A 13,765-nucleotide genomic window follows, 5' to 3' on the forward strand; every position below is an offset into this window, starting at 1 on the left:
TGTCTTGACCTCTCTTCATTTTGTACTTTACCGACCCACCTAATTTTCAACATCCCCAGTTACACCACATTTCAAAGGCCCCTAATTTTTCCTTTTTTTTCTGATGTTAACTTTTATTACTATAAATCACTACAGTTCATAAAAATATTTTCAAGAACTTCTTTCTAATTCTTAGATTTATACTGAGATTACTAAAGTACTTTTTTCTTTAATGAATTTCAACAATTTGCTTGTGATGTCAGTCATATTTCAACCAGCCGTTGTAATTTTACTATCTAAATAACAAAATTCTCTAACCTCTGATATGTTATCTCCAATTCTAATGTTTAGTTTATTATTATTATTATTATTATACTTTCTGTTGTGTTTCATTACCTCTATTCTAATGTTATTTATTTTCAAATTTAATTTCTTTCATAACTAAAAGAAGTTCATATCGTTTAGTAATTTTTCTCTAATTCATTTTTGGTTTCTACTAAAACAAATTGACATAATTAACATATTCTTTTTCAATAATATATTTCAGTACCAGAATAATGACATAATTTTGATTATAATTGTTTTATTCTTTATCTACTTATTCTAGTCTATAATTAAATAAAATTAAATTTTTTTGCCAACTTATAAATAACCTAAGAAATGAATTTACTGAAGAACATTGATGTAATATTGAAAAGGTGATACAACTGTATGGAATTGTGGAAAATTATAAATGAAGCAATAGTAATGTTCTCATTTACATCTTTACCTCAGCTCACATAACTATACAAGAATTTGTATAATTCATTTTGTAGTTTAATTTCAAAAAATATTTCATATTTAAAAAGTAAATTAAATAGAGGTAATTGAATATAGTTATAATTTCTCAATAGTGATTAATGAAAAATTCAAATCAAAACTGGAAGGTCATTTTTTACTTACTTCTTCTCGTAGTAACGCTAAGATTGCAAATGTATTGTGCTGTCATAAATTGAGAGATGAAAAGAGAGAGAGAGAGAGAGAGGGTTATAGCTTGGGAGGGCAGTAGGTATGGAGAAAGAAAGATTTAATGATTTTTAGTTACAAAAATAATAGCTTTTTTTAGAGTATTTCCAGTAAGATCAAAAATTGTGCTAGAAAATAAAATAATAGAATATTTCTGCTAACACATTCATTTTCTGGGATGTAACAAATTATATTTTGAATGAATTGAACATGTATGGTAAAATTTAATGTTTTAATTCATTAAATGGCACTATCAAATACTGAGTTGTTTGTTGCATAGTAAAATCTTTTGGTCATTAACTAGTGTTTAAAAGAAGAAAAGTTAGCTTCTGTACAACCTGACAATTTCAAATCATCTATATTACTTTAGGAATTAATATCCTAATTGAAAAATATAAAATTACAATAAAAGTCCAACAGCTGATATCTAGTTTATCTAACCAGTATTCATCAACATCATAAAAGAATAATAATCATTTTTATAATTTTCTTACACGTTGATGGTATTTATATGTTTTAATGACCACAGAAATTGATGCCACTTAACAAAAAACCCACAAGTAATTTAAATCTATGGTTCTCTGAGTAAGACTGTAAGCTGTTTCAATATTCTAAAATATCTAGAATATCTCAAGGTATAGTTACTACAAAATAACAGAATAAGAAAGAAGGATAGAATTCCAGCAGCTGAAACTAGTGTGCATTAAACATAAGTAATGTTCATTTATAAAACAACTAAGCAGTGTTCTGTTAGTTCAGATGTCTTCTAAAAACAAATGAATTAAATCTTTATTTAATCATTTAACCAACTTGATAATTTTATTTATTATTCATCTCTTTTTATCATATTGATGGAGTGTTTTTATGAATATTTTACCTCTCCCTTTACAGATACATGGAACAAAAACTTATTTTACATATAACATTCATAATTTCATAATGGCAAGGTTTTTAATAATTTCAGATCATTAAAAGGACTAACTAACTTTGCTGGAGCAGAATCAGATTCTGATGTAGCAGCTGGCGTTTTAAGTTTTTCACACAATGGTACTGGGCATGATTTAGCAACTGTTTGTGTGAATGAACTAAAAGATAATTTTAGAGGTTATGACTGGGGATATAATGGACCAGGTGTTATCACAAGAATGTTAAAAAAGTCTTGTAAAGTACGCAATGTAAGTAATTTTTTTTTTCATAGATCAATATCAGTTTTATTTAGGTTATATTAAAATTGTTTGTAAGAGTATACAAATTTATCATGTTATTTTATATGTTTGTTGTATTACAATTTTTGCTTATATTACCCATATTAGTTCAGATTACTGTAGTCACAAAAATATTTACATCCCATTACTGTTGGAAGTTGATCACTTAAGCATATAGATGTGTATTTACATAACTGAACACTTATGCATATTGCTATTGGCATAGCAGTATGAAATTTCTATGCTAAGCATTTTTATGTACAAAGGTTACCTTAAATATAATTGACACTGGAATGTAACAGGAGATCAAAATGTCGCACAAAGCACCAAATGTTTCCATCTTATAATTTAATTCCCCTACTAATAACATTCCAAAACTTGTTGAACCCATGTCCTCTCACTTTCTGTTTGTTGGCATTTTTATGAAGTCAAGTATGCCTATTATGTCAATGCAACTAAGACATTATGGAGTAACTGAATTTTTAATAGCAAAAAAAAGTGAACACTAGTGACAATTGTTGTCATCTAAAAGCCATTGATGGTGATCAATCTGTTGATCAAAGTGTGAATAGGTGGGCAATAAAATTTACCAGCATCAGAAGCTGGAAAAGCAAATGTTAAGCATGAACCTAGCAGTGGATGACCAGTTTCTGTGACTTAAAGAAGCACCAAAAGGAATTGGATGAATCGATTCAAAATGATTGTTAGATCACCCAAATAACATCACTAGATATATTATAGCAATAGATAACCATGAATATATTGAAAAGAGTATATTGAAATAAATAAGATAGATATATTGAAAAAAAATTAATAGAACACATTAATGGACAACTGTAAAATTTTTTGGTCGTGGTTGCCACTCAACTCACAGAAAGAATAAACAATAAAAGAAATGTTTTGAATAACTTTTAAAACTTTATCATGATGAGGGAGATGACTTTCTTTTCAATATTATGATGGGGGACAAAACTCAGGTGTATCATTACAACCCAAAAGAAAAATGACTGAGCAAGGAATACCAGCACTATGGTTTGCCACAGTCATAAAAACTCAGAACACAATCCTCAGCAAATAATTCTCTTTACAGTGTTCTGAAATTTTTAACACATGTACATGACTGACTACCTGGAAGCTGGTTTGACTAAATTTTGTATAATACAGAGATGTTACAAACCTTAGGAGACATTTATGTTTGCTCAACAATCCAAGGAGCTGATAAATCTACAACACAATAATGATTGAGTAACACACATGGTATTTAATCGTCAAGGCTCTGAGAAGCTGAAATTTGAATCTATTTCACACTCTCCATTCTTACCAGATTTGGCGGTGCCCTGCAATTCTCACTTCTTTCTGCAATTAAAGATGAATATTAGGGATATTCATTTCACCAAAGATGATGAATTGAAGAATGCAGTGAGATCAGTTCAATGAATGACTGCTCCATTCTTCATTGACAAGAGTGAGAAAACTGGTACACTGATGCAAGAATTGTATAGCTTTTGGTGTCTATATGGAAAAATAAATAGACATTTTTGAAGCAAATAAAATTTTCTTTTATGTCATATTTGTTTATTTAACTATTTCTTTTCATTTGCGAGTTATGATCATCGATATTTCTTCTCATATAATAATTCAATATTCCATACGTTTAACAGCGTAGCAGAGAAAATGAGCAGTTATCTCTCCATGAGGGAACATTTTATATCAGTTTAAGCCAGTCATAATTTCATGCTTATGAGTTTTTGAAATTGTCTCCAGACCAAAATTTTTCAAAAATTTTAATTAATCTACTTACATCAATTTACAGTTAATGTTGTAAAATAGATAGGAAGGATTAATCATTTAATTCAATGGAATTATCCTAATATAATTTAGATTCAAATTACACCATTATGCCATTTTCTCATGAACCATCCAATATGAATCTTGATGCAATATCTGAAGTACTTTAAGAATTCATAATTTTTTTGTTATATCTTGATATTTTTAAGTTTTTTTTTTAATTTTCCCACAAAGTCACTGAGTTAAATTCTTTTATCGAAAAGGTTTTACACAGAGTAGTGCAGAGAAACAGGAAATTTTGAATTTGATGTTGGCAGCCCTGTAGGTATACTATAAGAGGGAGAAAGATGTTAAACTGTAGAGCAGTAACAGACATTTAGTTGTGATGGAGCAAAAAGAAAGGTGTAGAGCGTGCAGTTGCCAGGTTGCCATAAGGGCGTTTTATCGACATGGTACTGTTTGACAGCTTGACAACTGCACAAAGTGTTTTGGCAATACTATGAGATTCTGCCCTACAATCAAATTACTTCAGATGCAATCAAAACTTGGGTTCATTTGAAGAGACTGGTTCAGCAATGGAAAAGACGTAGTGGACATGTATTGTCTGTACATACGCCAGAAAACCTTGATGCTGTGAAAGCTGTAGTGGTAAGGAGTCCCTGTTTTTTGGTGTGGAAAATTGCCTCGTCATTGGAGCTCAGATGCTAGACCATGCAAAGAATTCTGTTACCTAAAATTTAATCCTTACAAGATTCAAATTGTTCAAGAGCTGAAATCTAATGATTGTGTATTGTACCTGCAATTTTATGAAAACCTGTTGTCTAGAATCAATGAGAAAATGCTAACTTTATTGAAAATCTTTGGATGTCAGATGAAGCCCATTTTCATAAGTAGATACATGAATAAGCAGAACTTCCATTACAGGGCACTAACAAACCCTGCTTAGCTACACCAGCATCTGTTACACAGTGCTAAACTTACTGTATGGTGTTCAGTTTTGTGTCATTTTTGCTTCTAAGCTCCATTCTCTTCCAAATCTTGACTTTCAGTAAACCTGGTTTCAACAGGACAGAGCCACCTAACACACTGCCCAACAGTCTATGGCAGCAGAGAGATGTTTGGGGAACACATAATTTCAAGGACTTCACTTGGCCGCCCTGGTCTCCAGACCTTTCAGTCTGCCGTCTTCTTTTTATAGAGACATCTGAAAGCGTTGTGTACCAGACTAGACCAACAAACCTTGCCCAGTTCAAAACACTGATTGAAGAGGAAATCTCCAACATCCAGGAGAACACATTGCCCTGCACAATGCAGAATTGACTTACTGAATGTGTACCAATAATGGACAGCACTTAAGTGAAGTAATTTAAAAAAAAAGTAATGAATATTGAAATTTCCATTCTTGTAGATCATATTTTCAACATCAAATAAAGATTAGCAACTTTACTTCATTTTTTCTAATTATTTACAATTTTCCTATTTCTCTGCACCACCTGTTTAAAGTTGGTTTGGGCCATCTCCCCTACCTGGATTTTAATTTTAGAATTTAATTTTCACAAAATTTGTCTAAATGTTATTTAAGTCTGGAATCAAACAGTTTTTTCTGCCACTGTCTTTTTATCTATGCCTTTCCAAGTGATTACATTTACTTTGTGCACTTCCATCATCCTATATGTACACCTAACCCAAATGAACTATCTCAGAATAGCATTTTCAATATCCCATCCATCATCATATGCAGATCTTATTTAATTAATCTAGTTTTTATGATTTTCTTGAACTACACCATTAGAAATTGATTTCTTATAACAATATCTTTATCCCATGCACTTGTCAAGAGCAGCAATGAGATTTCAAACTAAAAGCTGAGGATCTTATATATACATTTCTTTGTTTCGGCCCTGGTGCACTGACAAGACTGTTTTTGATGCCCTTATTACATTCCTTCCTTTATGTACCTTTTCTTTAACTTCACCTTTATTTTTATCACAGTTAATGAACCATTTATCGAAATACATAAAATTCCTTTTCTGTTCTTTAGTCTCCATTAAACTCTTTTATCCCAATCTCTAAAATACTGCAAAGTTCAGAATTTATAACCTTAAATTATTTAGTTTTAAGTAATTAAATAAGTTTAAAAAATTAGATACTAAATAAAATTGTTCCTGGCAATAGATCTAGAATGTAAGACATAAAAATAACGCAGCCATTATTAAAACTTCCAATGCCAGGTTTAGTAGAGAAATTAAGGCATGAGATTTTTCCCTTTACCTTCTTTATCAAACTGAATGAATATAACATATGAATCATTATCATCAGCCTCTAATCATTATCATTACTTCTCAAAGAAAACAATTCTGATTTCTGCCTCTTATACCTCAGATGCTTTAGATGTGTTAGTCATAGAAAAAATTGGTACTGATAAAGTACCAAATTAATATGTACCCCTTTCTCTTTACAAATAACTCATTATTTACACTCCTTTTACTTATAAAAATTTAACTTTTATTTTGTTTTATTTTTCAGGTTAAAGATATGAAACCTGAAAGATGTAAAGGTTTTCATGTGTATCCACCATCATGGTTTTATCCAATACCGTGGTCTGAATGGCGTTTGTACTTTAATACTAATAATACTGAAACAGTCATGGATAAATTGGATAGAAGTTATGTGATACATGTTTGGAATAAGTTTAGTAGAAACACTAATGTAAATGTTGGGTCAAATCAGCCATATGGCTTAATAGCTGCTAAATATTGTCCTAAAATTTACGCTAATACTGGACTTATATTTTGAATATGACAATAATTTTTTTTGTTGCTGTTATTACTATTGTTATCATCATTATCATCATCACTGTTTTTATTATTACTATTATTATTATTATTACTATTATTGCTCATTATTATAAGAAAAAAATTTGTTAATATTATGTTAAAAAAAATTATTTCTGTAACACAGATAACAGTATTATTTAGAAGTTTATACATTTTAATAAATATATTTTTATAGTGGTATCCCATAATTACTAACTGTAATTTTTATAGATGATTTATATTTTCTTTATCATTAATAAACATCCTTTGAAAGAATTATGATAATGTAACTACTGTAACCTATTGATTAATGATGTATGTAGAACATAAATGTCCCAAAAATTTAAAATTTTTTAAAGTATATTTAGATGTACATAAAACGTATGAAATTTTTTAATATTAATGTAGAAGTGTGGATATGAGAAAAAGGGATGCAGAAAAAATTAAAGTTTTTGAAATGTGGAGAAAAATCAAAAAGCTAAATGGTTGAATAAAATAACAAATTGGTTAGTTTTACAAAAAGTGAATATGGAAAAATATGTACTTCAAATCATTAAAAAAAAAAATTGGAATGTGATATAATTATAAGGTAAGATAAGGACTACGTAATTAGAAAATATTGTTAAGTGAAGTGAAGGTGAGAAAGAAAATAAAATGAAAAGAGTTATGCCAGTTAAGATTTCAAAAAGCAAGGTGCAAATAATTAAAAGAAGAAGCAGTGAATAGAAAGAAAAAGAGAAGATGGGATGGACGTCCCATAAACCTTAAAAACAGAAGTGAACAGGGAAGGGACAAATGAATATGTAGAATAATGTATCCTATATTTATAAACCTGGCAAACTAATTCTTTAAAAAAATTCATCACATCTAATAAATTTAGGACAGGGACACCTTTCCATACCTCTAGTACTTGAATAGGTCTAACCAGTTTTTTGGACTAATCATGAAACAAAAACATTCAGAATCTGGTTGACATTTCTACCAGCATCATAAAAAGCAATGTAACAAATTATGTGAATTTTTGTAATTATTTTCTTTTTTACATACGTTTGCTAAGTTGTTGACATTCATTAGTAGTTAATGATTACAGAAGTTAATGTCATCTAAAAATATAAGAAGGTTACAAAAAATGGTCAAATAATTTTTATAATGAGTTAAATAAATGTTATTCTTTTTTACCACCTGGCTGTGAAAAGAGGTAATTAAAAGGTACCTTACACCTTTATATTCAATAGAGGTTTGGTTTAGAGAATTACTTTAACTGAAATGTTATTTATTTTAAAGCATTACCTAACATTACTTGTTTTATATATATCAATAATACTTTAAAAATTAAAAATATCAAGCAAATTTTTTTTTGTTTCTAATATTAGTATTTTTTGTAATATTAATTATGAAAAGTTAGTGAATATGGGTTACTCTAAAAAAATGAATAAAACTGTGACATCAGGTAAAAAAGAGAAAGTAAATATGGTTTTTAAACCTCTTAAATATGCAGATTTTCCTTTTTTATTTGTGTTTCTAAAGACTGTGATTTATTATTAGAACTGATAAGTTTTTGGATATTCTTGTTGCATATTCAATTATATTTATATTACCTCAACCTTATTTGTTATCTTTTAAATAATAATATATAACTTATAACAAATTACATTTTTATATTGTTTATTTAATGTAACTGAAACAGAAAATTTTCATACAATATATTAATGTTTCATTATAATTTTATTATATAACAATTATCAGAGATAAGGATTAATTAATAATTCAGATTTATTTTATCAAAATATTAAAAAAAGTATAATAAATGATGATTCAATTAATAGGACTTTAAAATGCCTTTCCTTCTGTTTGTTGAATAACTATAAATAGCTGTAATTGTGAAGAATGATGCCACATACTCATTAATTTTGAATAAACATATTAGTAGTAAGACAAATCTGGGCTAAAATAAATACAAACTTGTCTTTTGCTATAACACTGGTTTATTTAAAGTTTATGTAATATTTCAGTTCAGATGCACCATAAACAACCTTTGGTTAGAATTCAGAGGTACATTCTGTAACAAATTGTTGTTATCAAGTAACACATTGATTAAATAAAATATGTTAAGAAATACGAGGCTCATCTGATAAATGTTGCACATATATGCATAGCATGGGAGTGAAAAGAGATATTGAAATGAAATACAAAAGTAATAAAAGTACAATACCTTAGCTACAAAATTCAGTATTTATTTTTCAATATAATTCCCATTTACACTGACACACTTTTCCCAACATGTGACAAGTTTTTGCATTCCATTGCTCCAAAACTCTGGCGGTCTTTCTCGGATCCAAGTGGCCACAGCTTCCTTCACTTCATTATCAGTGATGTAGTGATTACCTAAGAGAGCCCTCTTGAGATGAGGGAAGAAGTGGAAGTTGGACGGAGCTACATCTGGCAAGTATGGTGAATGTGGAATAGGCTCAAACTTCAGCTTGCAGAGAGTTTGCGTGGTACCCATTGTGCATAGATTTTATGGTAACCAAATTGGTCAACAATATGGTGTACTCATTCTTTAGATATACCTAACTGAATAGTGATGCATTGCAGGGTGATTCACCAGTCACTTTGAAGCAAATCGTCCACCTCCTTTTGATGTTTCTCGTCAGTCACAGAAACTGGTCATCCGTTGCAAGGTGCGTCCTCAATTGTTGCTTTACTAGCTTCACATTCATGAAATTTCAATGCCCACCTATTCATAGTACTCCTGTCAACAGTTTCACTGCCGTAAACCACTTTTAAATGATAAAAAATATTCGTAGGATTCACATTTTCTGCTGTAAAATTTTATCACTGCACGCTGTTTTAACCATGTTGACTTATTGGCTGTATTAGACTTTATTTTAACTGCTACTGAAAATGAACTGGTGAACAGATTTCAATGAATTACCACAGGTTTGTAGAGGGGGATTTTAGGTGTCATGTGCTACTACGCCCAGCTCGATAGTACCTTTTATCTACTTGTTACTTGTTAGTGTGCAAAATTTATCAGCTGAGCCTCGTAGTTGAAAGAAAAATTCAATTTTTAACTTCAGTACTTGTTTTTTTTTACTTAGTTTCTATGATGAAAACATGAAATACATTTTTTTGTCTAATTTAATTACTTCATTTTTTTTTATTTTAGTATTATTTTGTATATATTTACTTATTTTGTATTTTTGTTCTAATTTTTCAAAATAAAATGATAATGGGTTTCATACCACTATTTACTTCATCATTTTTAGACTTTAAAGTAATTTTACCTTGTAATTAATATGAAATATTCAAATTATGTTTTATGACCTTTTTTGGCTGATTATTTAGTTGATTATAAGTTAAATAATCTATTTTGTAACTATTTGTTTTCATCTTATTTCAATTCAATTCAAAATTTTTATTTTTGTAAAATCTTTATAAAGTTCTGTAATATTCTGCTGTTTATTTCTTTCACGAACAGTGTGTACTACTGGTAAACAGAAAATTAAATATCCAGAAAAAGAATTTGATCAGCATATTTCTTTTTTTCCTAGAAAGTAATTGTGAAAAAAATATTACGGAGGGTTGAGATAATATAAAATAACCATTTTAGATAACATTTGCACTGTTTTGATTAAATTTAAAATGAATTTTAATTATAATTATATAATGTATTACAGTTAATTTCTTTTTAGTTGTACATCTATAATAACTACTGGTATTCTCTAAATATTGTTATAAATTGTCATATAATAGAAAACCTGTTGAATTTTTTTTAGATATAAAAATTGTAAAGAGTAAATAAAAAAAATTGTCAATAATTAAATGTGCCACATAATTTTTAATGTAAAATCTTTTATTAAAATGATTATTAAACTGCTGTCATTTTTAGTTAATTGATATAAAAAATGTTACAATATAATATATAATAATTATGTTTCATTGTGCAGTTAAAATATTTCCATCAAGATAATTTAATTTCAAGAATGCAACTCAGCAGAAATTATATATATACAAAATTTTAATTCTTTTATGGTTGTTAAGATAAAAGTAACCCAATTAATTGAAATCAGTTTCTTTACACAATTTTCTCATCCTCAGTTCTCAGTGAAAAAGATCTAAAAAAATATTCTTAATTAAACAATTTTGATAGATTGTGGAAAAAAAATTGTATAAACATAAAACTACTACTCTACAGTGATGAAAAATTTATAGTAGATCATTTGTATAAAGAAATAATAAAAAATTGTTTTGGTTAAATTATATTCATGTAAGTTTTAACTCTGAGGTTAATATACTTGTAATTGTTTTATTATAGGAAAAAATAGAAATTTCATTATCATAAGCAATATATTATAATGACTTATAACAATGTATATAGTCATACATTGACAATAGTCAATATGTATGACTTATAGGCAATATATATAATGACTTAAAATTAACTGATTGTTTCAACACGGACTAATGGCATTGCGCAAAGAGTGAGGCAACCTACACTTACAAAATTAATACACATTTATTATATTCATTTCCTAGTGTAGACTAGCAATGTGCTGACTAAATCTTCACACATATGACATTCCATAGCAAACAGTTGGAGCAGATATATGCTATATATACCTTTCCAGTTGTAGATTTAACAGCTAATTTTTATATAAAACTATTAACATTTCAATCAGTGACATATCTTGATAGTATTATGTTAACTAACCCACCGGGTTGGTCTAGTGGTGAACTCGTCATCACAAAACAGTCCATTTTGAAGTCAGGAATTCTAAGGTTCAAATTCTAGTAAAGGCAATTACTTTTATATGGATTTAAATATTAAATCGTGGATACCAATGTTCTTTGGTGGTTGGGTTTCAATTAATCACAATCCCAGGAATGGTTGACCTGAGACTGTACAAGTATATTTCATTACATTCATACATATCATCCTCTGAAGAAATACCATATGGTTGTTCTGGAGGCTAAACAGAAAAAGGAAAGTATTATGTTAACTGTGCAAATTGTAAATTTTTTTGGCTAAAAACTATTATTCATGTAAAGTATAAAGATTGCCATGGTATAGTGTTGTTTTTTTTTCATAGCATACTGTAAACTGCTCAATAAACTGATTTTATGTGGCCTATTTTAATTATTGTCGAACAGATCTGATGAAATCTTGTATAATTTTCACTTTGGCAAAATATGTATTCATTCTTAATTTTAAGATTCTTTTAAAAATTATATCATAGTAATATAAAGTACAATAATATGTTAATCCGATAATAATAATATAAATAAAATAATTAGTTAAGACTATTCAAGTGTATAATTGAATATTATTTTTTTATTACATTTTTTAATGTAATAATTTGTAACATATCTATTCATAAGTGGCTCAGTTGTCTTCATTATATGAGTACAAAATATTACTTTAAAAATTATATTTTTATTTAATTTTTCTTGTCATTGAATAATATTTTTATCCATTTAAAATATTAAACATGCATATCATTAAAAGGGAATTTTTTTTATCTAAAACAAATAACTATTTTCATTTTTATAAAAATACACAAGTAACAAGTATTTCTATTTATTAAGAGATAAAATTTTATGAAAAAATTTAGCTATTATAAAATATAAATTTTAAATTCCTAAAATAATTAACCTACTTTTTTTGTATTTTTGTAATAATTTTACAACATTATTTTACAAAATAGTGGTTTCAGATTCATTTTAATAAATCTCAACTAAAAAACTTCACTAGATTAATGAAACCTTAGAAAAATGAGTTTACGTGTATGATGGCAATATAAAGTATATTACCTGGCATTGTAATAGCTCAAATTCATGGGCTAAGGAGTAGTTAAATAAGTAACCCCATCCCCTCACCATACTGTTTGTATTTGTGACCATTAAACAATATTTAAAAATTCTACCTTTCTGTTTTATTATTATACATCATAAAAATATGAAAAAAATTCTTATTTAAAATTAAATACACCAATCATTATTCTAAAAATTAATTTTTTTAAAAATAATCCTAACAAGCAGCTTTCAGAATTATGATTGAGTATTTTTAAAGTTCTTTAAATACAAGTGAAATGTTGATAAAACTTTTCAGTTCAATATTATGGGCATAATGAGATCATACTTTCCTAGAGTAAATATCAGTATTCATTATTTAAAAATTCTGAAAAATGTTTTACAGTTTTAAATATAAAGTTTCATAATATATTAATTTTTGGGTTCTAATATGTAAATGAAAAAATTATTAATCTTTTATCCTATAAGTTATTATGTTTATTAATGAACAAAAAAGTATACATGTTTGTTTATACTTATAAAACAGAGTAAATATTCTTATTTTAGATTTTTGAAATAACACATAATTAAATGTGTTTTATGTATGGTAATGTGAAATTAAAGCTATAAATTATACTATTAAATCTAAAAGATGAAAACAAAGTAAAACTGATAAGCAATTTTTTTTAAATATAAACATAAATCATAAATCTAACTTTTCAGCCAAATTATGTTCAACACAAGTTTATTATAATTGAGTGTATTTTATATTTAAAAATAACATTGAAGATAAGATTTTCCATTTATTGCATAAAATAAAAAAAAAGTTACCATAAAAAAATCACTATCTTCTATATAGTTCAGTAAAGTTTTTAAAAAACAAAAAAAATAAAAATGTACAGTTAACATTAAAGAAAAATAAAGTAACTTAAATTTAATTGATTATTTTTAAATAAAATATACTTATGACATATATTTTAATAAATACAAGTGAATATTATAATGTCAAAAAAAAAACTTAGTGACGAGTAGCAAGATGCATGGACTCAATTCCAACAGCAATACATAATTGTCAGCAGTGCTGAAAGGATTAAAAGGAAATAAGAAAATAACTTTTGATCATAAATAGTATGTGTAATTAATTGTAAACTAAGTTATAGAAATTATTATTAATTGTTG

The 13,765-nt window shown here is 27.4% G+C and overlaps 1 protein-coding gene across 3 annotated transcripts in view; it reads left to right on the plus strand.

Annotated features, from left to right (window-relative positions):
- LOC142329972 (lactosylceramide 4-alpha-galactosyltransferase-like) overlaps positions 1–10,729 on the plus strand; it is a 280,005-nt gene extending 269,276 nt beyond the window's left edge. For all 3 annotated transcript variants that reach the window (XM_075374957.1, XM_075374958.1, XM_075374961.1), the window contains 2 exons: positions 1,949–2,159; positions 6,504–10,729. In XM_075374957.1, coding sequence (XP_075231072.1) covers positions 1,949–2,159; positions 6,504–6,773 — 481 coding nt within the window. In that variant the 3' untranslated portion in view covers positions 6,774–10,729. The remainder of the gene's footprint in view (positions 1–1,948; positions 2,160–6,503) is intronic.
- Positions 10,730–13,765: the final 3,036 nt, after the last annotated feature.

This window comes from Lycorma delicatula, chromosome 9 (genome assembly GCF_047948215.1).
Source record: "Lycorma delicatula isolate Av1 chromosome 9, ASM4794821v1, whole genome shotgun sequence".
NCBI lineage: Eukaryota > Metazoa > Arthropoda > Insecta > Hemiptera > Fulgoridae > Lycorma > Lycorma delicatula.